The 26,113-nt window shown below is 37.6% G+C and overlaps 1 protein-coding gene across 4 annotated transcripts in view; it reads left to right on the plus strand.

The window, feature by feature from the left end:
- The window catches only part of GPHN (gephyrin), an 885,721-nt gene that overhangs the window by 504,696 nt on the left and 354,912 nt on the right, over window positions 1-26,113 (plus strand). For all 4 annotated transcript variants that reach the window (XM_036769505.1, XM_036769507.1, XM_036769503.1 and 1 more), the window contains one exon: window positions 25,155-25,221. In XM_036769505.1, coding sequence (XP_036625400.1) covers window positions 25,155-25,221 — 67 coding nt within the window. The remainder of the gene's footprint in view (window positions 1-25,154; window positions 25,222-26,113) is intronic.

The following is a 26,113-nucleotide window of genomic DNA, read 5'->3' on the forward strand; positions in this document are numbered from 1 at the left end:
ATCTAATTAGTTGATAAGTTTTATGAGTACTAACCAAATAGCGTCTCTCAAATCCTCCTCTCTCTACTGATTTACCCACACTACCAACTTCAGTCCCTTGTCACCTCTTGTTAGGGATACTTTAATAGTCTCCTAATACATCTTCTGTCTTCAGTTCTTCTCACATACAGCTGTCAAATAATCCTTTCAAGTCATAATTCTGACCATATTACTTGCCTACTCAAAAAAGTTTAGTGGATCCAGTTGCATAAAGCCCCAAACAATCTAGTGCCAACCTGTCCTATGTGACTTAGGTGAGTCACTTTCTTTCTGGGCTCGTTTTATCTTCTTTAAAAGGTAAAGTTGGACTAGATAACTTCTTTGGTCACTTCCAGCTTGAAAACAATGAAATACACTAAGCATTTAGGAATTAATCTTCTGAGACATACACAGGACATATCTAAATACAGCTACAAAATAATTTTTATAGAAACAAAGACCTAAATAATCAGAAAGCTAATCAGACAAAGCCAAAATGACTCAGTAACAGGAAGAAATACAGCAAGCCCTCCAACAAAACTCAAAACAGATTTCAAAAACACACCAGACCAAATCCTAATGGAGAAAACCAAAGAAAAATCAGTAAATCATCACAGATCAACCTCAGGAGACAGAAGGAGATCTGTAGACACTTGGGATCTGGTCCGGAGCAGTACAGAAAGAATCTGGACAAGAGCAGGTTCCAGATCCATAATAGGGCACTGTGACCTTATGAGGAAACAGGTGCAGCTGGCTTCCTACCACATTGTAGGTCACAGATCTAGGGTAAACTAAGGAGAGGACCTGTGCCCAAGGGTAGTATTTAGGGGTAAAGAGCAGTCACAGGCCCTTTGCAGTCTACTAGGAGAAACCACAGCAGTGTGGCTCAGATTCCAGGAGCAGAGCAACATCTCAGCTCCAACTTCCACCTCATTTTTGAAGCCTAGGGAGGAATAACTAGGCAGAATCTCAGACCAAAGGAAAGTTTGCAATACCATACCTGTGGACCAGCAGAACTTCCATCTGGCAGATAGCAGCTGAGTCTAGCAGAATTCTCCTGTCACTCATACCCAAACTTCAGGTTCCTGCGTACAGGTCAGGAACTTGCAGAGCTCAGACAAAGGGGCCAAGAATCAGATTGCCCTCTGTCAGACTACATCAGGTGCACTGACAGCTTGCAGGTTCCTAGCCTCAGATGTCCCTAAAATCCTGGAATAACACATTTAATAGTCCAAGAAAGCAGCAACAAGAACAACCTAGACCTTCTCTCCATAAGTACACAGAACAGCCCAACTCTACCAGCAAATCCAAAGTCAAGAAATAAACTGCAAAAATAATCGAACCAACAAAAAAAATTCCTGCCGTGAAAAAGCTATTATGATGACAGAAACATTCAAGACACAAACCCAGAAGAAGAGAATGACTCCAAAATATCTACAAAAAAACCCTCAGTGAAAAACATAGCTTGGGTATAAATTCAACTAGATTTCCTAGAAAATATAAAGAGTTTTAAAGGTTTTTAAAATTATTATACAAATAAAATTAAAGGACAGCATAGTAAAGATGACAGAATGGTAGGAAGCAGGACAGCAGAACCCCACCCCCTCCCCACCAAAAAAATTTACAAACAGATCTAATAGATCTACCAGACTGAATTCTAATGAGGAAATCTAAGAAAAAGTTTCAGTGAGTCATTTTTCCAGCCCAGGGTGGCTTAGGGAAGTAAAGAAATCTAAAGACATTGTGGGGGTTGAGGATGAAGTGGGGAGGGGTCTGGCCAGAGTATTCTTTTGGAGTATTCCAACACAGAGAGAGGCTGTGCACCTGGGCACCAGATCCATGCCAGGGCACCCCTAGACCCATTCTGGGGCACCTCAGCAGGAACATGTGACAACTGGCAGCTTAGTTGCCTATTTTCCATTTCCCAATCATAGATCCAGAAAGGAATGAAAAAGGGTTTGTGCCCCTCCCCCACTCCTACCTTTACCTCTCCATCGAAGGACAAGCCCTGGGGTGTGTACTGAAAGATGAAAAAATTCAGAAGTAATCTGCAAGGTTGTGGCTCACATCCCAGGAGCAGAGCAAGATCTCAGTTCTAGCTTCTAGCCCAATATGAGGCCTGCAGAATAATAACCAGTGTAGGAATTTGGGGCCTGTAGTTCTGTCACTCTGAACTGGCAGAGATACCCACTTGGCTAATAGTGACCAAGTCTAACAGCAGCTTATTTCTGCTCAGACCCAAACCAAGGTCAGGAACTTATAGAGCTGAGACCAAGTTGTGTAGCAATTGGACTTTACACTAACTACTTTGGGAGCCCTGAAAGCTTGTAGGTCCCCAGCATAAGCTGTCCCTGAGGTCCTGGAAAAACATACCTCAAGAAAGCAGCCCAGACCTTCCCTCCAAAAGTGTACAGAGCCTGGCCTTAATATCAAGTCCAAAGTCAGGAAGTAGGCTGGAAGAATTAATAAACAAACAAAAAAATAATTCTACCATGAAAAATTGTTATGGTAACAGGGACACTCAAGACACAAACCCAGAACAAAAGAACGACTTTCCAAAGGATCCACATACAAAGCCTCAAAGAAAACACAAGTGTAGGCAGAAATCCAACTAAAATTGCTGGAAGAAATGAAGCAAGAGTTCAAAAAAAAGTTAAAAATGTTTTTGTCAATGAAATTAGAATGAGAGGAAAAAAGAATTGGAAAAGAAATGAGAACTGTGGAAGAAAGAATTAGAAAAAGAATTAACACCTTGGTACAAGAGGTTTAAAATGCTCAAGCACCAAACTCCCTCAAAATTAGGATGGGCAAATAGGAGTCAATGAATCCATGAGACAACAAGAAATGTTAAAGACAAGTAACTAATAAATTAGAATCAAATTTAAAGTATCTCATAGCAAAATCAATTTACCTGGAAAACAGATATGACATGACCAAAGCAAGAACCTAAACAACATATTTCAAGAAATCTTAAAAAAAAAAAAAGCTGTTCAGATCTCTTAGAACCAGAAGGTAGAGTGGAAATAGAAAAAATCCACCTGTCACCTCCTGCAAAAAATTCCCCCCCAAAAAAACTTCTTCCAGGAATATTGCAAACAAAATCCAGAGCTCCCAGATCAAAGGAAAAAATACTGCTAATAGCCAGAAGTACTGGGGAGCCACAGTCAGGTTCTAGGAACTGAGGAACCACAGTCAAGTTCACACAAAACCACTACTATAAAAGGTCAAAGAACTTGGAATGCGATATTCTAGAAGGCAAAATATTTAGGCTCACAAGAAGGCAAACTATTTAGACCTACCCAGCAAAACTGAGTGTAATCCTACAAGGGAAAAAATGGATTTTCAATGAAATAAAGTAATTCCTGGTGGAAAGACTAGAGCTATGTAGAAACTTTGAAGTTCAAACACAAGAATTAAACGAAACATAAAAAGATAAATAGTAATAAACAACAATGAAGGACTAATCAAGGATAAATCATTTACATTCTTATATGAGGAGATGATACATCTGGCCCCTCTGAATGCTGTCTTCATCAGTGGTCATAGATGGGGTCTGATCAGATAGTAGACCGGAGCATGGTTCTGATGTGTCTTGATGATCTAAAAAGAAGAATGGAAAGACGGGGAAGAGGAAATGTACTAGGAGAGGAAGAAAAAGGAAAGTTAGGCTACATTATCTCATGTAATTGAGGAGGTAAAAGTAGACATCTTTATAAACAAGGAAATGGTGTTGGAGTGGCTGACACCAAAGGATTATATAGAAATAGATAAGATATAGAAATATAGAAAATATAGAAAAAGATAAGTTTTTTCAGGCCTATGTTTTCATTAGTATGGAAAGACCTATTATGGAAATTTTTCCCACCAATGCAGATTAGTAAACTATAATTTATCCTGTTAGAAAGTTGCGCAGAGGGGGCAGAACCAAGATGGCAAATGGAAAGCAGGGACATGCTTAAGCTCTCCCCCAAATCCCTCCAAACACCTGTAAAAAAATGACTCTGAACAAATTCTAGAGCTACAGAACGCACAAAATAGTAGAGGGAAACAGGTCTCCAGCCCAGGAGAGCCTGGATGGTCGCTGGGAAGGGTCTATCGCACGGTGCTGGGAGCAGAGCACAACCCAGCATGGGCCGTGCCAGGACAGACCAGACCCAGAGTCAGCCAGCCAGAACAGGCCTTAGGGCAATGAATCATTGAGCTATGGCAGTTAACAGACTTCTCAAACCACAAACGCCAAAGAGCAGGTTAGAGGGAAACTGCGGGATCGAGTTCAGAGCCATCTGACCACCAGCCCTGGGGGTGATGGAGGTGGTGCAGTGGTGGCCATGGCGGCAGCAGGGAGTTACTGAGGCTGCTTCTAGAGCTCCAGTGTCAGTGGCTTCCTGAGTCCCTGGCTCACACAGTGGGAGGAATCTAGCAGTGGATCAGAGCGGGAGTGCAAGGAGCACATTGTGGGCACAAAGGCAGATTCCCTTGTTCTGCCCTGCTTGGATCTGTATTGTGGTTCTGGTTGGCGGTTCTTGGGGGAGGAGGAGCGCTGCGGTGACAGAGCCTGGGGTGACAGTGGAGTAGAAGTAACTCTGAAAACAGCAGGGCTTGCACCCTAAAGCTTGGGACAAAGTACCGTCTACTCTACAAGCAGTCATATCCCGACAAGAAGCTCAAGAGTCAAGTAGTTGGATGGGAAGATGAACAGGCAGCGAAAATGAACTCAGAACCAAACAGACTCAAACTCAAACTCTAGATTCCTTTTTTGGTGACAAAGAAGATCAAAACATACTGCTAGAAGAAGTCAACAAAGTCAAAGAGCCTACATCAAAAACCTCCAAGAAAAATATTAATTGGTCTTAGGCCGTGGAATAGCTCAAAAAAGGATTTGGAAAAGCAAGTAAGAGAAGTAGAGGAAAAATTGGGAAGAGAAATGAGAGTGATGCATGAAAACCATGAAAAACAAGTCAATGACTTGCTAAAGGAGACCCATAAAAATACTGAAGAAACTAACACCTTAAAAAATAGAGTAACCCAAATGGCAAAAGAGTTCCAAAAAGTCAATGAAGAAAAGAATGCCTTGAAAGGCAGAATTAGCCAGATGGAAAAGGAGGTCCAAAAGACCACTGAAGAAAATACCACCTTAAAAATTAGATTGGAGCAAGTGGAAGCTAGTGACTTGATGAGAAATCAAGATATTATAAAACAAAACCAAAGGAATGAAAAAATGGAAGAAAGTGTGAACTATCTCATTGGAAAAACCAGTGACCTGGAAAATAGATCCAGGAGAGATAATTTAAAAATTATTGGACTACCTGAAAGCCATGATCAAAAAAAGAGCCTAGATATCATCTTTCAAGAAATTATCAAGGACAACCGCCCTGATATTCTAGAGCCAGAGGGCAAAATAGAAATGGAAAGAATCCATTGATCACCTCTTGAAAAAGATCCCAAAAGGAACACTCCTAGGGAGATTGTCACCAAATTCCAGAGTTTCCAGCTCAAGGAGAAAATATTGCAAGCAGCCAGAAAGAAACAATTTGAATATTGTGGATACACAATCAGAATAACACAAGATCTAACAGCTTCTACATTAAGGAATTGAAGGGCTTGGAATATGATATTCTAGAGGTCAAAGGAGCTAGGATTAAAACCAAGAATCACCTACCCAGCAAAACTGAGTATCATGCTCCAAGGTAAAATATGGATTTTCAATAAAATAGAGGACTTTCAAGCTTTCTCAATGAAAAGACCAGAGCTGAATAGAAAATTTGACTTTCAAACAGAAGAATCAAGAGAAGCATGAAAAGGTAAACAAGAAAGAGAATTTATAAGGGACTTACTAAAGTGGAACTGTTTTGTTTACATTCCTACATGGAAAGATGATGTGTGTAATTCATGAGACCTTTGTCAGTATTAGGGTAGTTGAACAGAATATACATATATATAGAGAGAGAGAGACAGAGGGCACGGGGTGAGTTGAATATCATCTACTGAGGTCACACTCTTGAATGAATAAACTAGAGTTTACATCTCTGTATCCTATGCTGGCTTATTTGGGCAGTAGCTTGTAAAAACCCCTAAAATTTTCCACAGCTGTTTTGTTGACCACAAAAGAACTTCCTCTAGAGAAGAGGAAATGGGAGAGCTGATAAAGTTGTAATCCAAAATTTTTGTGCTCTAAATTGAGAAAACTAAAGAGACAGATTAATGCTTTGTGGTTCTCTATTGTCTTGTCTTTCTTATCTCTTGCACCTGTGAAAACTTCATATTTCAATAGGAGAGCTTCTTCTACTTTGGGGTGATTACCTGGGAAAGGTTTAGGATTCTTCTGAACCTGGTGAACATTTACCTTGTTTTCTGTATGCAGAGAAGTAAGAGATATGTTAGTCTGATTGTCTGTCATTTATGACTACTATACTATCTTGATCACACCTGCTGTATAAATCCATAGTTAAATTTAGGGCATAACAGAGTAGAGTGGGGTAGGGAGGGAAGTTGGCGAGTCCCAGATGTGACATAATTCTTAAGTAGTCAGGAAGGAATCCCCATCACTAATGATACAAAGCAGATTCAAGTACTGAAGAGTCAGTCTTATTATGGTCAATCTGTTCCAGACTATGGCATGCCTGAGAGGTATGCTCTCTCAGACATATTTTCTCTAATTAAGCAAAAAACAATCCCAGGAGGGCTGGTGCATGTGTCTAAGTCTGTACTTAGCTCTGTCAACCTAAATACCCACAATGTAGTACTTTTTGTCGTGAAGCTTTACAAATTCTAAAGCATAGAATAGAGTTTCAGTTTCTAAACTGAATTGAGTTATTAGTTTATTTGGGCAAGCCCCAAAGTACATGTATTTTACATCAAACAAAATGAAAAAGAAATTAATGAAAAACCTCTGCAATTTTCTCACTGACAACTTTTCAACTAGCAAGATGAGAGAAGAAAAAGAAATGTGGCAAATACAGTAGACCCTTGGTTTATGAATTTAATTCATTCCGAGATTCTGTTTGTCATGCAATTTGTTCATATTGCAAAGCGAATTTTCCCATAGGAAATAATGTAAAGTCAGATGATCGGTACCACATTCCCAAATATATTCATAAAAAAATTATTTATAATTTTAAGTAAGTTTTTTGTCCCTAATGCACCTGAAATACAATAGCAATGATTAGTACACAACATAAACTGAAAATAAAACAAATTAACCTACACTTTACCTCTAAGAAGATTGTGGCTGGTGTGAGGGAGACAAGAGGGAGGAAGAGGAGGAAGGGTTATTGCTTGGAAGGAGGATCTTATTCCATGAGAAGAACATCGGGGCTTTCAATGTCGGCAATGTTCTCTCTTATGCTACTTTCGCTAAAAGTAAGACTAACACTGCTGCCTTCACTTATATTTCATTTTTTAGAATCACTTTCATGTTTTGACTCACTGATTTTTTTTCTTTATGTTCACTTCTGACTAGGAATCTAACGACACTTGTTTTTGACTTCTTTTCAGAATGTCACAAAAATGTGACATTGCATTATTGTTAAAAATATTCATATGCAAACACAAGTTAATACGCTTGTAATTGTAAGGTTAAGAGTGAACAATGCTACCTTCACGAAGGGTCAACACTAAATGAGGCCAATTAGGCAGTATAATGACCTGAGTTCCTTTGTTTGACATATGAAAGCAAAAAAAAAAAAAGCCATTGCCCTAGCTGAGTGTCATCCCTTTGTGAGCCATTCGAGTCCAAATATGATGTTCATACTGTGAATTTTTGTTCGTCCTGCGAGACAGATTTTGCGAAAAAATTTTCCTTGTCTAGTGAAGCATACGTAAACCAGGTTACTCATAAACCGTGGTTGTACTGTATGGACAAAATGGAGTCATGTTTTCCCAAAAATCTACTTTCAGTAGCAGTCAAGTGTTTGATAAATACAAGAACAATAGTACTTTTGGAAAGTTCTTCATTATATAATAATAGTATTCTTGAAAATTTTGAAAGATAATTTGGCAAAAATTAAACTTAAGACAGCATTCTATACCATACTTCTTTAGTACTTTGGTGGATCTATTCTCTCATTGACTAGGGTGTCCCCTTCCAACAGTACTGATTACAACCCATCTACATGCTTTCTTGTGCTGGGTAACTCACGTCCTGCTATAAATCATCCAGAGGAGTCCACCTACTATATTGTGGGCCCTTCTTTAGTTCATTGAGAATCATATGGATACCAAAGGAGTATGATGACTGACCATCTGTTAACTCTTATCTTGAAACATGGCTCTACTTTTCTTGAGGTACTCTCTTTGACAGCATCTTTTATACTGCTTCACTTACACAGTGCTTTATGATATGATACCGTCCACTCTAATACCCACCACATGTCTCTCCATTACTCTTTGCCCATGACTTTAATTCTTTAGAAACTATGGTATTATTCGGAGATTCACAGACATATAATATACAGTAACAACAACAAAAAGTTATAAACAACTTTGAAAGTTAAAAGAACTATAATCAATACAATGACCATCCATGGTTCCAGAGACTAATGATGAAACATAGTATCCACTGTAGAGATATAACTGAATTAGGGTGTGACGTGAACTACACACACACATGCGCGCATGCACACACACACACGTGTAAGTAGACATATATGTATATATATAAAATGCATACATACATATACACATTATAAAGCCATTGAGGAAGTATATTTTGCTTGACTCTGAATGTTTGTTATAAGAAATTTGGGGTTTTTTAATGGGCTGAAAGGCAGAAAAAAATAGATTTCTATTTTTTTTTTATAGAGAGAGTATGTCATAGACATGGAATGTTGCATGAACTTTCAGAAGAAGTCACAGTATTATTAGTGTTTCTTAATTATTTTACTTTGTCACAAGAGACCCCTCACAAAGTAGGTGTTATCTGCTAACAAAGTAGGAGTAATTTGTATAGGTTTGTAATGCAAAAACAAAACATAATAAAACTTTTTTAAAAAATAATTTTTAAAAATTTGCCTTTGATCTTGGAGAAGCTTGATCTGCATCTGTTCTCTCCTATTCAATTATGAACCCTATTCATTGTCATCTGCAGTGTCTGTCGCTCTCTCTCTCACACACACACACACACACACACACACCGTTCACCAGTTCAGTAGACTGCCCATCTAACTATTATAGACTAGATGACAGGAATTCTATTTACATTTGATTTGTCCTTTGAAGATAGTTACAAAAAAATCTTTGGAGTGATTTTTTTTTTGGAGTGATTTTTGATCTCATTTAATAGGTTCTGCAGTTTTCTGTGTCTTAATCAAATTGGGACAGTTCGACTTTTTATGTTTAGTTTGTTCATCCATAAAAAGGAGCATCTCAATGACCTCACCATCTGTTAGCAATCCATGTTCTATTAAGAGTCTGTACTGGGCATCTTCCATGATGGTGGCAAACTGAGTTATACTGTGTTGAGAGTGACCATTTCCTGTTTTATGCAATGCTTCTTTTCCTCCTTAACAGCTGCTTTGCCATCTCAGCCCTGAGCTCTATTACTCTGAGTGGTGACTGACTACTCAGAATGCTATTTTAAACGGTATCCAACCAATGCTCATTCTTATCAGTGCTAACTCTACTTTGCTCCTGACTCTACTCTCTGATCTTCTTTTTCCTCAGTATCTTGTCCCCAAGCAAGTACCCTTTCTCCTCTGAATCTCCACTTTACAGCTCTAGTTTTATGTTATCTTCTCATTAAAATATTAACTCTTTAAGGGCATGGGACTATCTTGCTCACTTTTTTATGAACCTGAGACTCCAAGAAGCTATAGAAAGTGTAGCAGCCACATCCCAGTAAAACTAGCTCAGCAAAAAGACTAAACCAGGTTGATGGTTATCTACAGGCCTTAAACTTGTCCATGAGTTAATGGGATAGCTACTCCAAGCATGTGAAGACATCCCCCAGGAGAATGGGCAGATGAGAACAATTTGTGCCAAAGACCTTGGCAGCTAAAACAGACACTGTGGAACATTTAGAGCTTGGTTGGACATTAAAGATGCCAAGGTCATCCAATGCTTCTCAGGCCATCACCAGTCATCTTGACTTTTGTCTTGCCACCGGACTCTGATGGCTCTGGAAGAAAGAATGAGGTTGATGACTCTGTGCAACTGTGGCTTACTTAAATCCAATTCACATGGAAGTCAAAACATCACACCATGATGACATTGGTCCTCTTTGAAAACAAAGGACCAACACAAACAACAACAGTAACATGTATGCTAAACACTTAACAAAACCTAGCTCATAGTATGCAATGAATAAATGTTTAGTCTCTCTATCTTTGTTCATAATCATCAAAAACATCACTAATCAGCCTTGTTGCATGTTTCAAGAAATCTTGTATGATTTTAACATATGGGTGTTAGACCCCTTATCGGAGGTAAGCACTTTCAGTCTGTATGTTGTTTTACCAAAACAATTTTTTGAATATTTAACAAAGAATAGGTTCAGTTGGATCTTGTATTCTCTACATCTTTCAACTAATTGTGATCTTCCAGAGAATGTCATTTGTGAAAGGCTGCCTATTCCCTTCTCATACTCTTTTTGAGAAAACCCATAGTTTATATGTAGATTATTGGCACAGAATCAGAACTTGAGATTTGTTAAGGAACCCCAGAGCCATTTAATCCAACCCCACAATGAAAAATATATCACTAATGACATACCCAATACGCAGACATCCAGCCCCACACTGGAGACCTTTAAGGAAAAGGAACCTACCACCTTTCAAGATTGCCCATTAGCTTCTTTTCAATTTTCATTCATTATTCTAACCCGTGAGGCCAAACAGACCAAAACTAATCTTTCCTTCATCTGATAGCCCTTGAAGTACCAGAACCCAGCTATCATTTTCCTCCTCTACACTCCAACCTTCTCCCCTCCTGGCCAGTCATCATGCCAAGTTCCTTCAACTATCCACATATGACATGGACTCAAGGACTTTAATGATCACTGGGCCATTCATTTCATGGGGTTGGCTACAATATTGCGTTGTTGATTTATTAAGCTTGAAAAGTCCACTAAAACCTCAAGGTCATTTCAGAATAAATACTGTTTAACTATATTTCCCCCATCATATACAGGTCTCCTCTGTAAATGCTCTTCAGCCTACCTACTCATCCCATTTTTAATTTTGTGCTTTTCTTCATACATGACATCCAGGATTGTGATATGAGTTTGCAGTGTGTTGACACCAGTTATTATTTTTTTGTTGTTGTTGTTGTTGTTTTGTTTTTTGTTTTTGGCAAGGCAATTGGGGTTAAGTAACTTGCCCAAGGTCACACAGCTAGTACACGTGTCAAGTGTCTGAGACTGGATTTGAACTCAGGTCCTCCTGACTCCAGGGCCAGTGCTCTACTCACTGCACCACCTAGCTGCCCTGTACACCAGTTATTATTGATGAAGAAAATGGTTTGTTATTGGAATCTTTTCAATTTTTTATTTTTTTGTCCTTCTAGTTTTATTTTAAATGTTTTTGTGATCATATAACTTAATTGAGCTTATTGCTACAATTAGTGGATTAATTGATTTAGCTTAAGCTCTTATATTCTTATTCCTTTTCCCTCTGCCCTACTTCTTGTTGTTTTATCAGGTAACACTCCTCATTATCTTCCATTCCTTCCTCCAGAAGATTTTTACAAATGATTCAGTATTCTAAATTTATGTTGCCCTTGTCTCCCATTTCTTTGTCTGACAAGGAGTTTAAGAGTTTGATGGATGAGGCAATTTCTAGATTATTTTCCTCTCCTTATTATGGTAGTTAATTTATTTGTTTTGTTTTGTTTTTTTGGAGGGGGGAAGGCAGGGCAATTGGGGTTAAGTGACTTGCTCTAGGTCACACAACTAGTAAATGTGTTAAGTGTCTGAGGCCGTATTTGAACTCAGGTCCTCCTGACTCCAGGGCTGGTGCTCTACTCACTGCACCACCTAGCTGCCCCTGTGGTAGTTAATTTATACAGGTTGAACTTCCTTAAGTAGTGATAATCTGGGTCAATATCTTTTTATCTGTTTTTCATTTCTCAGTGTCAATAACTTATTTAAATAAATCAGGTGGGAGTTATTTTAACTGCCTGCCATGTCATGTTTTTATTCTACTAATTTTGTATTAATTTTGATTCTTGCTTTAATAAGTTGAAAGTCTACATACAAATAGCTCATTCAGAAATGTAACTCCCACATCAGTAAGTTTTAAAGTTTCTGATATTATTTAGCATTCATCAGTACTTCAGTGTACATCAGTACTTCTCATTTTATTACTAAAGAAAGTAGTGTGTGTGTGTGTGTGTGTGTGTGTGTGTGTGTGTGTGTGTGTGTGTGTCTGTAGTGCTTAGGATCCCTTTATTATGGAGACCCCCCACCCTCTTCTGTTCTGGGAACAGCCTCAGTCAGGTCAATCCCTTGATAATTTAGATTTGATACTGAAAAACAATGAGACATATTTAGGTCATTGAACAGTTAACAAAAGGAGATTTACTTATCCCCTATCCTTTGGAAAATGATAATAATGACAGGCACTGAAAACTCCTTAAGTTGATTCAAGTCAGTGAAGGGCTTCCATTGTGGTCTAACAGCCAAGTATTTAGGAGCCCCTCTAGTTCCTGAGGCCTACTTTTTTTACCAACATGATGAGGAATTTATCTCAACATTCTAAGCTCTTAGTCCCCTGAGCTAACCAAGTTTCAAGGATGGTCTACATACCTTTTAAGGAAAAAGCTAGACCAAGTTTCATGGGGAGAAGGGTTAGGATGTTGCCCTTACCACACCCTCAATACCTTCTCTGAGAAGTATGTAATTAAGGAAAAAGCACTCCTTTGTGCCTCTCCCTCACTAGTCATATTCAAGGCAACCCCAGTTACTGTGGAGAGAGGTTCTCCTGATCACTCTTGCTACATATAAGTGAGGTATCTGGGTAGAGTCAGAAGGAGTAATATTTTCCACCATATTTTTCTCTGTCTTCCCCTTTGCTTGCCACTATAGAGAAGGTACCAAATATTGACTTATTTTGAAAGATTTTATCAGTTTCTTCACAGAATTCCTCTACATCCTCAAGCTTTGCAGCAGATACTAGCACATATCCTTTACTTCTAGAAAAGAAATCTTCATGACGGTCTTTTTGCAAGTGCTTATCATTAAGTACTGTAATATGAGATGAACTGATAGTTCTTGTTTAGGCACAAACAAAATAAAGCTAGCTCTACTAGCTCCTTTATTTGCCTCTCCAAAGAGAAGCTTCTATTTAGCTGCAACTTCCTTTTTAAAAATTTTACTTTATTTTCAGTTCCAGATTCTCTTCTTCCAACCTTCCCCACCCTGGCTCACTAATTGAGAAGGCAAGAAAAACAAAACCCATTACAAACAAGCAAAGTCAAAGCAAAATAAATTTCTGTGTGAGCTATGTTAAAAAAAAAAAGGAAATATTCTTCAGTCTGCACACTGAGTCCATCAACTCTTAGGCAGATAACATGTTTCATCATTAGTCCTTTGGATTTGTGGTCATTGTTACTAAGTATTTCAAACTTAAACTTTATAATATTGTCGTTGTTGTATAAATTGTTTTGCTGGTTCTGTTCATTTCACTTTGCATCAGTTCATACAGATCTTCCCAGGTTTTAATAGAAATTAATTAATAAATTCTCTTCATCATTTCTTACAGCCCAGTAATAGTATTTCATCACCTTTATATAACCATAAACCATTCCCCAATTGATGAACACACCCTCAGTTTCCAGTTCTTTGCTAACACAAAAAGTAGCTACACTTTCCTTACCAATAAAGATCCAGTTTTATTTATAAAGACATTTTTACATGATTCAGTTTCTCCAATATCATAGTAACCTGTTGAGAGACAGAAATCTCACATTCAGAATCCCAATTTTTAAATTAATGTTGATAGCCTAAAAACTGGTTCTTAAAACACTCTATCCCCTTTCCACAACTACCACTGGCACTATAGAACTGGAAGGATGCTGCAAAGAGTTGAGGTTGATTTTTATATTTTCTTCGAAAATTTAAGTTGCTTTTAAAATATTTTTCATCATTTGGTGGCCAGCCTATTGTTGGTGACCTGTTGTGTTTACGTAAATTGGTCATTAAATCTTAGACATCATCTATTGCCAAAAGCATACGTCATACCATATACCACATATATTCTAAATATATTAACTATCAAAATATAAAAAAGTCACATCATAAAAAATTGAAAGAGAAAGAAGTAGGGAAAGAATTCATAACCAGACAGGATAGAGAGATTAAAAAGACAAGATACAAAATTCTTATTATGAAAATTTTTAGATTCTGCACAAACTTGGTGCAGCTAGAATTAAACTATGAGTTAGGAAAAATATTCTGTGCCAGATCTGATGAAAGTTTGATCCACACTATCTGTTGACATAAATATGAGAGCTATTCTCCAATACAAATGTGAATAGAAGGTACAAACAAACCCTTGTTCAAAAAACCGTGCAATAGCAACAATTGCCTAAAAAATTGTTCAAAAATCACTAATAGAGAAGTGCAAATTAATACAACTTTGAAATATTATCATATACCCATAAAATTGACAAAAATGAGGGGAAATGTGAAAATCAAATGTTGGAAGAGCTGTGGGAAAAAAAGGTATGCTAAATTTACTGGTGGCAGAGCTTTGTTGACCCAGTCATCCAGAAAAACAAGTTGGAATTATGCAAGAAAAATTATAAAATTGTTCATACATTTTAACCTAAGAATCTCATTGCTGGCCTCCAGGAGATTAACAAAAATAAGAGACTCATCTGTACAAAAATGTTCAAATGAGAACTGCTTATGATTTTTAAAGTTAGAAACAAATTTTGTGCTTAATGACTGAAGAATGACTGGGAAAACCCTAGCCTATGAAAGTGTACTATGTTGTAACAATTGATAAATGTGAATAGGAAAACATCAGATTACAGATCTGATGGTTACTTACACGAAAGAGCTGGTTGTTAGAGAAATGACAAAGAAAACCTGGTATTATCTAACATGCACTCTCAGAAGAACAGATTTCATGGGATTCAAGAGAAAGATAGTAGGAGCTCATAGATTAAAATTCCGCAGTGTATGTGAAGAATGGGAAACTCTCAGGAATGAAATACTGTATATACAAAGAAAAATAGTTCTGATGAGGAAAAGAGGGAGTTGTCCAAAGAGATCTACATGGAAAGACATACAGGAAACTTGCCATTCAACTTAGATTTTTAAAAGACATCTAGATGGCTTTTGGGGGAGGGAGGAATGTACAATTAAGAATCATCGGGGGGGTGGAGCCGAGATGGCAGCTGAAAAGCAGGGACTAGCGTGAGCTCCCTGCCGAGTCCCTCCAAAAACCTATAAAAATGGCCCTGAACCAATTCTAGAACTGCAGAACCCACAAAAGAGCAGAGGGAAGCAGGGCTCCAGCCCAGGACTTCCTGGATGGTCTCTGGGTGAGGTCTATCCCGCATGTGGCTGGGAGTGCAGCTGAGCTGGGCGGAACAGAGCAGAGCCCATCATGGGCGGTGCGGACCAACCAGACCAGTAGCCGGGCAGAGCGTGCCCTAGTGCACTGAATCAGCGAGCTGCAGCAGTTACCAGACTTCTCAACCCACAAACACCAAAGACAACAGAGAAGGTTAGTGGGAAAAGCTGCGGGAGTAGAAGGAGTTCATGGTTTGGCTACTGCCCCGGGTGCAGCGGAAGTGGGGCAGCTACAGAACTACAGCTGCAGTTGCTTTCGGCCCCAGGCCCACCTGGTGGGAGGAATTAAGTGGTGGATCAGAGCAGGAGTGCAGAGCCTGCTGAAGATCTAAGTCCAGTCTGGGTTGGGGGTTCTTGGGGAGGGAGGAGTGCTGGTGTGGCAGAGCTGGCGCATCCCCCCAAGCTTGGAACATAGAACTCTTTAGTCTACTAGCAGTCATACCCTGCTGAAAAACTCAAGGGTCAAGTTAGCTGGTTGGGAATATGGCCAGGCAGCGAAAACGCACCCAGATTCAGTCTCAGACTTTGGAATCTTACTTTGGTGACAAAGAAGAACAAATCATACAGCCAGAAGAAGTCAACAAAGTCAAAGAGCCTACAACAAAGCCTCCAAGAAAAACATGAACTGGTCTCAGGCCACAGAAGAGCTCAAAAAGGATTTGGAAAAGCAAGTTAGAGAAGCAGAGGAAAAATTGGGAAGAGACATGAGAAGGATGCGAGAAAACCATGAAAAACAAGTCAATGACTTGCTAAAGGAGACCCAAAAAAATGCTGAAAAATACACTGAAGAAAACAACACCTTAAAAAATAGACTGACTCAAGTGGCAAAAGAGCTCCAAAAAGCCAATGAGGAGAAGAATGCCTTGAAAGGCAGAATTGGCCAAATGGAAAAGGAGGTCCAAAAAACCACTGAGGAAGATACTACCTTAAAATTAGATTGGAGCAAGTGGAAGCTAGTGACTTTATGAGAAATCAAGATATTATAAAACAGAACCAAAGGAATGAAAAAATGGAAGAAAGTGTGAAATATCTCATTGGAAAAACCACTGACCTGGAAAATAGATCCAGGAGAGATAATTTAAAAATTATTGGACTACCTGAAAGCCATGATCAAAAAAAAGAGCCTAGATATCATCTTTCAAGAAATTATCAAGGAGAACTGCCCTGATATTCTAGAGCTACAGGGCAAAATAGAAATTGAAAGAATGTACTGATCACCTCCTGAAAAAGATCCCAAAAAGAAATCTCCTAGGAATATTGTCGCCAAATTCCAGAGCTCCCAGCTCAAGGAGAAAATATTGCAAGCAGCCAGAAAGAAACAATTTGAGTATTGTGGAAACAGAATCAGAATAACCTAAGATCTAACAGCTTCTACATTAAGAGATCAAAGGGCTTGGAATACAATATTCCAGAGGTCAATGGAGCTAGGATTAAAACCAAGAATCACCTACCCAGCAAAACTGAGTATCATGCTCCAAGGCCAAATATGGACTTTCAGTAAAATAGGTGGACTTTCAAGCTTTCTCAGTGAAAAGACCAGAGCTGAATAGAAAATTTGACTTTCAAACACAAGAATCAAGAGAAGTATGAAAAGGTAATCAAGAAAAAGAAATTGCAAGGGACTCACTAAAGTTGAACTGTTTTGTTTACAGTCCTACATGGAAAGATGATGTGTATGATTCATGATGCCTCAGTATTAGGGTAGCTGAAGGGAATATTCATATATATATATATATGTGTGTGTGTATGTGTGTGTGTGTGTATATATATGTGTATATATATATGTTTATGTATATATATGTATAGGTGAGTGTGTATGTATGTATATATGTGTGTGTGTGTGTGTGTATATATATATATATATATATATATCGAGAGAGAGAGAGAGAGAGAGAGGGCATAGGGTGAGTTGAAGATGAAGGGAAGATATCTAAAAGAAATAAAATCAAATTAAGGGATGAGAGAGGAATATATTGAGATAGGGAGAGATAGAATGGGGTAAATTATCTCGCATAAAAGTGGCAAGAAAAAGCAGTTCTGTAGGAAGGGAAAGAGAAGTCAGGTGAGGGGGAATGAGTGAATCTTGCTCTCATCAGATTTGACCTGAGGAGGGAATACCATACATACTCAATTGGGTAACTTACCCCACAGGAAAAAAGGAGGAAGAAGAAGATAAAAAAGGGGGGGGATGATAGAAGGGAGGGCAGATGGGGGTGGAGGTAATCAAAACAAACACTTTCGAAAGGAAACAGGGTCAAGGGAGAAAATTCAATACAGGGGGATAGGTTAGGAAGAAGCAAAATATAGTGAGTCTTTCACAACGTGAGTATTGTGGAAGGGTTATACATAATGATACGCATGTGGCCTATGTTGAATTGCTTGACTTCTTAGGGAGGGTGGGTGGGAAGGGAAGAGGGGAGAGAATTTGGAACTCAAAGTTTTCAAAACACATGTTCAAACAGAAAAAAAAAAAGTTTTTGCATGCAACTCGAAAATAAGATACACAAGCAATGGGGCATAGAAATTTATCTTGCCCTACAAGAAAGAAAGGGAAAAGGGGATGGGAGGGGAGTGGGGTGACAGAAGGGAGCGCTGACAGGGGAACAGAGCAACCAGAACATACACCATCTTGGGGAGGGTAGAAATGGGGAGAAAATTTGTAATTCAAACTCTTGTGAAAATCAATGCTGAAAACTAAATATATTCAATTAAAAAAAAGAATCATCCCAAAACTGCACAATTACTAAACAAATTTTTAAAAAAAGACATCTACAAAAAATTGCAAGAAAAGCCAATTAAAAGAGAAAGAGTATAAAAGGGTAGTGTGGTACCCTAGGAACAGTGTGATGAATGCTAAAGGTAAAATGATCTGAGGCTGGTAAGAAAAGCTAATTTCCATAAAACAGGTCTCAAAAATATATATTGAGGAAATTAATATCAAAGAAATGTGCTACTTGGGGTATAAGTATAAGTCAGTATAGCTACCTTCAGATAGAAGGCAAGGGTGCTTAATTCTTTTTTTGTTTGCTTTGTCTGCTAAAGATAACGAATGACCTTTGGACTGAAAAGTCCAAAGTGACAGAGGGTGAACTGATAACTAAGACAAGTACAGAACTAGAGAGTACCTAGCTACCCTTGATGAATCTACATCTTTGGCCCATGTGAATAAATGAGCAGATGACATTGCTGAACAAGGCCATGATCTTTGAAAAATCCTGGAGAACAGGAAAAATGCTCTAGGATTGGCAGAAAAAAAGTCTAAATTTTCACAACAAAGGAAAAGAATAGAATCTGCAAAATATAGTTCAGTGAGCTTGACATCAGTTCCTAACAAAATCCTACACAATATTATTAAAGAACTACTTATCAAACATCTAGATATCAGTCCTCACAAAGAGCCAGCATGGCTTCATCAGGAACAAGTCATGCGAGACGAATCTTTTTTCCTGTTGCTTCCAGCTGTAAAATTCTGTGATATTATAAAGTGATGCAGTGTGAAGGCAGCCAGAGCCAAAATATGTACACAATGACTACAACAACTGTTTTAAATAAAGACAACATTGGATGGTAACAAAACTCACATCAAAGATGGTATGGGTGGCTAAGTATTAAAGCTAAAGAAATTACAAAATGACATGTACTGTCAATCATAATCTCTTCGTTAGAAGGTTTTGCTTAAGTTTGGGGAGGGGATGTTTTGGGGAAAGTGACTACTGCATCAGAATAATGTATCAATAAGGACATTTTTAATTTAATTTTATTTATTTATATATTTAACATACTTAGTTTTCAGCATTGGTTTTCACAAGAGTTTGAATTACAAATTTTCTCCCCATTTCTACCCTCCCCCACCCCACTCCACAATAAGGACATTTTTTTAAAAATGCTCACAAATCATCCCTTTAAAACCCATTGAGATATTTTTCCAGGCATCAAAGTCCAACTTACTGGTCTGCAGTTTATTTTTAGTTCGTTTTGTTTTTGCTAGAAGGTTACAGTCTTGTGACACTTATCCCATTCTCCATGACTCTTCAGAGAACACTGGCAATGATTAAAGGATCATATCAAGAATCTTTTTCAGACCCCGTCATATCCCTTTTCAGGGCCAAGTGACTTGAATTAACTGAAGTTAGACTTATCAACTCGTGAGTCTGGGTTTCAGTTTTCTCTTTACATTTCTTTTCAAATATGAACCCTTAATTTTTTGTTTCTTCTAAAAGAATGTAAATTTCTTGAAGTTAAGGACTCTTCCTTTTTTTTTCTTTATATCCCCTGAACCTAGCACATTTCCTGTCTATAGTAGTCACTTAATAAATACCCATTGATTATTTAGACATCCTCTCTAGCCTGAGGATCATTCTGCTTAACAGAGAAGACAAAAAGCAAAATGGAATCATCTGCTACTATTGTCCCATCTATCCCAAACTTTAGATCTATCCTTTTTTTCTTCTTCTTGTCCCCCAAACCTCTTTTTATTGCCTTTAGTATTTTTCACAGGTGTGGCTCATAATCTGTTTTAATCTTCCTGACACTATTCTTGTAAGTCAGGGCTGTTCTTTTGCATTCATCATTAACTGCATGTCCTCATTTCCATATTTTGAACATAACCTTTCCAAATGTGAGTTATTTGGAATGTTCTCTATGTAGTCACATTGATCTCTTTAAGTAAGGAAACAAGCATTTATTAAATATCAGCTACATACCAGGCACTTGCTAAGTGCTTTACAAATATTATCGCCTTTGATCCTCACAACAATGCCGGGAGTCTACATCTTACAGTTGAAGAAAGTGGGGTGGCTACCTCAGTTAAATGACTTTCCCAACATCACAAAGTAATAAGGGTCTGAGGCTAGAGTTGAACCCAGGTCTTCTTGACTCCTTTCCCTTCATCATCAGAGTCATTCACAATGGACTTGGCAAAATTTCTTTCTCAAATATGTCCTATATCACTCTTGAGCTGACTTCTCTTTTAGAGTCTTAGATTCTAATATCATTCCATCTTTTCCTTTGAATTTTTGAAATCTACTATTCTAATGCCTGGGGGACTGTTTCAACAATCTGGCTAGCAGCTGCTGTGGGGGGTGTAAAATCAACAACAACCAACTCACAGAACACTGCAAAAGCTCAGGTTCTTTTGATCTGCTTTACTGAGGAAAGCAATGTTAAGGGGTTAACAAGCTTACTTTAATCTGGCATACAAATACCATTCACTTAGTTAAGGGGGAAAAGCCAGCACCCTGAACTTCAGAGCAAATACAAACAAATTACAAACATTGACAGACCAAATACAATTCATAGTTACCAAAATCTAAGTTGAGCGAGGAAGCTCATAACAAGGGCTGGCCCAGAGTCACGAGGGCCACCACTGCTTGTGGGTCAGAGCTCCGAAAAAGAGAAAGCCAGCCCCTGGTTTTATATCTTTTTCAGGGTCAAGGGTGAGTCACAAAGAGGCGACTTAAACCCACGTGGTCTAACAGCCTCTGATGTCACAAATGTCATTCAAACCCATGTAAACTAGGCTTTCCCTTGAGGCAAGGAGGTCATCAAGGACTCCTAATTTAATCAAGGAAATAAAGGCTAAACTCTTCAAGGGCACTTGGTTGAACTAATAGTGCTGACAGCCCATTTTGATTGCCAATTCAGGGACATGTCAGATTATGCCCAGCATTTTTTTTCTCATTTATCATGTAATGTAAAATAACATAGTGTAACAACAATGTTATTTGCAGCTACTGTGGAGGTATACGACCAATAACACCAGTACATAGGAGGGCTGCTAACACAAGTTCTTTGATCTGCTTTTCTAAGGAAAGCGATTTTAAGGAGTTTACAATCTCATTTTAATTAAACATACATATACCATTCACTTAGTTCAGGGGAAAAAGTCAACACTCTGAACTTCAGAGAAAACACAAACAGAAATTAAAAGCAGAAATGATATAAACAGAGCAAATAACACAAATCAGCAGACAAGGCTGTCCATAGCAATACATATATAGTTACCAGAGAGAGAAGCACCAACATCTGGGTTTTCAAAGCCAGCAAGCTCCTTAACGGCTACCCAGAGTCTTGTCTGGCCAGATCTGGCCATGAACACTTCCAATGAGTGAGCCCCGAAAGCAAAATGCTAACCTCAGAGTATATACACACTTCTTCAGGGTCATCCCACAGAGGGCATCACAACCATATGACTCAAACTCATATAACTTAGGCTGTCTTGTGATTTAAGCAGGTCATCAAACACTCTTGATTCAAACAAAGGCAAAACTCAACCAAAGACACTTGATTATCTGAGAAGTGCTCCAAAAGAAAAAACAGCAAGAAGTCCCACTTTGCTTGCCATTATACATGGGCACTTTAGGAAAAAGTTCTTTTTGTTTATACTTCATTAAACAGTTCTTTCCTCCATATTGGGCAGAACTAGGTCTAAAAAATAGGAGTTTCCCTTGTATTTACTCTATCTTATGATAAAATTATTGGTAATGGACTTATTAAATAACTTGAGTTGTTTGTTATAACAATGTTACCTTTATTCTACATAAATAAGCTATATTAGAAACTCATCACTTTCTTACATATGACTAGACATGCCTAATCCTACCATATGATCATTTCTTTTATTGTTGCCCTTTTATCCATTTCTCTGCCATGCAAACTCTTTGTTCCAACCAAAATGGACCTCACAGTGTTTGTCTGCATGCCTGCTCCTAACACTTTGATCATGCTTCTTCTTCCATTTAAAATCATACTCTAAAAAACAATTTGGAACTATGCCCAAAGGGCTATAAAATTCTGCATACCCTTTGATCCAGCAATACCACTACTAGGTCTGTATCTCAAAGAGATTTTTAAAAGGGCAGGGGAGAAGAACCTATTTGTACAAAATTATTTATAGCAACTTTTTTTTTTGAAGTGGCTAAGAATTGGAAATTGAGGGGATGCCCATCAATTGAGGAATCGCTGAACAAGTTGTGATATGTGAATGTAATGGAATACTATTGTTCCATAAGAAGTAGGGAGCAGGCACACTTCGGAAAAACCTGGAAAGACTTGCGTTAATTGATACTGATTGAAGTGAGCAGAACCAGGAGAATACTGTACACAGTAGCAGCAACATTGTGAGATGACTGACTTTGTTAGACAGCTGTTTTGAGCAGTGCAGTGATCTAAGAAAATTCCAAAAGATCCATGATGGAAAATGCTATCCATATCCAGAGAAAAAACTATGGCGTCTGAATGCAAATTGAGGCATACTATTTTCTCTTTCTTTTGTTGTTTTTTGTCTTTTCTTTCTCATGGTTTTTCTCTTTTGTCCTGATTCTTCTTTCACAACATGACTAATGTGAAATATGTTTAATAAGATCATACATGTATAGCCTATATCAGATTGCATGCCCCCTTGGGGGGAGGAGGGGAGAAAGGGAAAATTTAGAACTCAAAAGTCTTACAAAAGCAAGTGTTGAAAATTAAAAATAAGTAAATACATAACTTTTTGAAAAATCATACCCAGAATACTCCACCCTCACTTCAGCCTAATAAATTTCTACCTGTTCTTCAAAACATCTAGTTCAAATGCCATGTTTTCCATGAAGCTTTAAATGTAAGTAAGTTTCGTACTCTATTCACTTACTGAATACAATAGAATCTCAGGAGTTATTTTTGGATTAATTAATATTTAGCAAAGGCCTGTATTTTAAAAAGGAATGAGCACTTGTTCAAGTGTTTGTGCAAAGTGTTCAAGACCACACAAGAATTAGGTAGGTGAAAAATTGGCAAAGGATCCAATTAACTGGAATATTATCAATAAATCATTATACTCCCAGCACAAAATAGTATATTTTCTGGATCAGTCCAGATAGTTGCTTAACATTTTCCTTAACGATAAGAAGCTAGAATAGAGAAGACAGTTATTACATTTACAATTTAGAAATAAGCTGGAGGTGAGTAGACATTACCAGTGCCTTAAATGGTATGATAGAATTCAAAGCAACAGTAGTAAATTGGAAAATTGGCAAGAAAAATGTTTAAGTACACAAAAGGAAGAAATTATAAAATGAAAATAAAAATGTCTAGGAGCTGTGTATCCCTTAAACTATTCCTCATAACTTTATCTGTAAAATTCAATTAATGACATGACTCCCCTTCATCAGTACTTGAAAGGAAAAAATTCAGTAAGTTATAAAAGCCCATTGAATATTTAGGGCAAATGCAAATTAACTTGTTGAGAAGGATATACAACTTTCATATTACATTTGCAAAACAATATGAATGAGAAAACCCTAAAACGGTATTAATAGTTATATAAGTAGCAACTAATAGCACAGTTCTAAGTAGACAATATAGCTTTCATTCATTCAATAAATATTTTTTGGCTGCTTCCTGTTTTCCGGAGCAAGGCACTGTTTTAAACTGTGAGGGAGATCGCTTATTCAACCCTGGCATCCATGTGTGTAAGATGAATTGGAGGGAGCATAGAGAAAGCTTTAGTAATAGCCTCAGTAAAAGAAAATGGATGACTGAGTAAGGACTGTGGTAGTGGGAGAGACAAAATGGAAATAGATTTAAGAAATACATTTTAATGATAAAATAAGAAGCAGCACAATTCTAGAATACATAAATAACAGCACATAGGAATTGCAAAACAACCTTCCTTTTATACTTTATACTACTAAGGCTTTAACTAGAGTACTATGTCCATTTCCTGAGCACTACAGCCAAAAGAAGGTATGGTAGAACTTGGAAAGTGTTCTGAAAAGATCACAAGGATTATTTAAAAATTGGAAAGTGTATCTGAACAAGGACCTATTCAGTCCATTGAAGAGAAAAGAAGGCCAAAGGTTGAAATTCTAATGATCTCCTACTATATGAAGAGTTTTCATAAAAAGGATAATTACCAGTTCTTTTATTCACCCCAGGGTCAAGCATAAGATGATTAAAGTATAGAATTAGTTATTCTTGTCATATGTAACAATGAGGAATACTGGAGAAAAGATTGGGTTACCATAGGAGATTATGAAATTTTTTTATTTTGAAAGTCATAAAATCAGACCTGAAAAATACCTTAGAGATCATCAAGACTAGTTTACCTGAGTTTTATAGTTCTGCATACAGCCAGTTAGTGGCAGACTCAGAATTACAATGCAGGCTTCCTAACTTCTTTGTTCTTTATGGTATATCATTCTACCTCTGTCTTGGCATCTTAACTGTCTGAGATGACCAAAAGTGAAGGACTAAATTAAACATTGTTTGAAGTTCCAGTCCACAATTTTCTGTGATTAGCAACGTGTCTAATAATGATCTTGTTTTTTGTCCCACCCTTCCACTTTTCATGTTTGCCCCTTTTTTTCCAAACATAAACTGGTTCATTCTTAAGATTGTAGCCTTCCTTCCCCACTGAGCTGGAGTCTCTCCAAACCTTATTCTCATTATCATAAAAATCTCAACCACTGTGACAAATTGTATGTCTAATTTTTTTTTATAGAAACTGCTCATAGGAACATTTTACCATAGACATTCTATTTCTAAGACAGTTACCACCAAAGTAGAGCAGTTGTCCTTCATCATTGGATTTTTTAAAGTGTACCTAACAAATAGTCTTCATCTAGTTTTTCTTTTGTTTCAGACCTGTATGTGGAATCAGAGGGAAAACGCTCATAATTAACCTGCCAGGTAGCAAGAAAGGGTCCCAGGTAAGCATCATCGATGTCAATATTGTTTCAACAATCACAGACCATTCACAGATCTGAAATAAGCTGTGCATCCCACCTTAAAAATCACCAAAATTTGGTTTGAGCATATGGTTACTAACTTTATGAAGACACACACCATGTAGCTAAAAGTAGGATGAAACATTCTTCCTGCCTCAGATACTTATTAGCCGTGTTGCCTGGGACAAGTCACTTAACTTCTGTCTGATTCAGTTTCCTCAGCTATAAAATAGAGATCATAAAAGGACCTACCTCCCAGGGTTGTTGTGAGGCTTAAATGAAACAATATATGTAATATACTTAAACATATTGCCTAGCATATGATGGGTACTTAATAAATCCTTCTTCCACTCGAAGTTTTAAAAATGAATGTTGAAAATTGTTTTTGCATGTAACTGGGGAAAAATACAATACTAAATAGATAAATAATAGCTTAAAAAACAACAACAAAAAATAAAAATAAATCCTTCTTCCCTTCCCCATCACCCTATTCCTGTTCATGTGTTATTCCAGGCCTTCTCTTCCTTGAAAGAGTGCTGCAGGTACTAAAGGGAACATAAAAATCTTTATTCCTGTCTTATTAGAAGGATAAATCAAGAAATAGAAAGTCCAACAATGGGACATATAAGATGGTAGCTTCTTAATGCCCAAATCTGTATGTATGACTGGTAATTCTTTATTCTGGTGAAAATTGAAAGAATTTTTAAAATGAGACTTTTATTTGCTTTTTATTCTTCAATGGCAAAAGCCAGTAAAACTGGGTCAGGCTTGTTTCTTGCTTTATTCATCCTAGTTCTGAGGCATTGACAATTCCAGTAGTAACATTTAGAGCAAAACAGACTGTTTAGGAACATTTACATTCATCTATAATTTG

The sequence above is a fragment of the Trichosurus vulpecula genome, chromosome 8 (genome assembly GCF_011100635.1).
Source record: "Trichosurus vulpecula isolate mTriVul1 chromosome 8, mTriVul1.pri, whole genome shotgun sequence".
Classification (NCBI taxonomy): Eukaryota; Metazoa; Chordata; class Mammalia; order Diprotodontia; family Phalangeridae; genus Trichosurus; species Trichosurus vulpecula.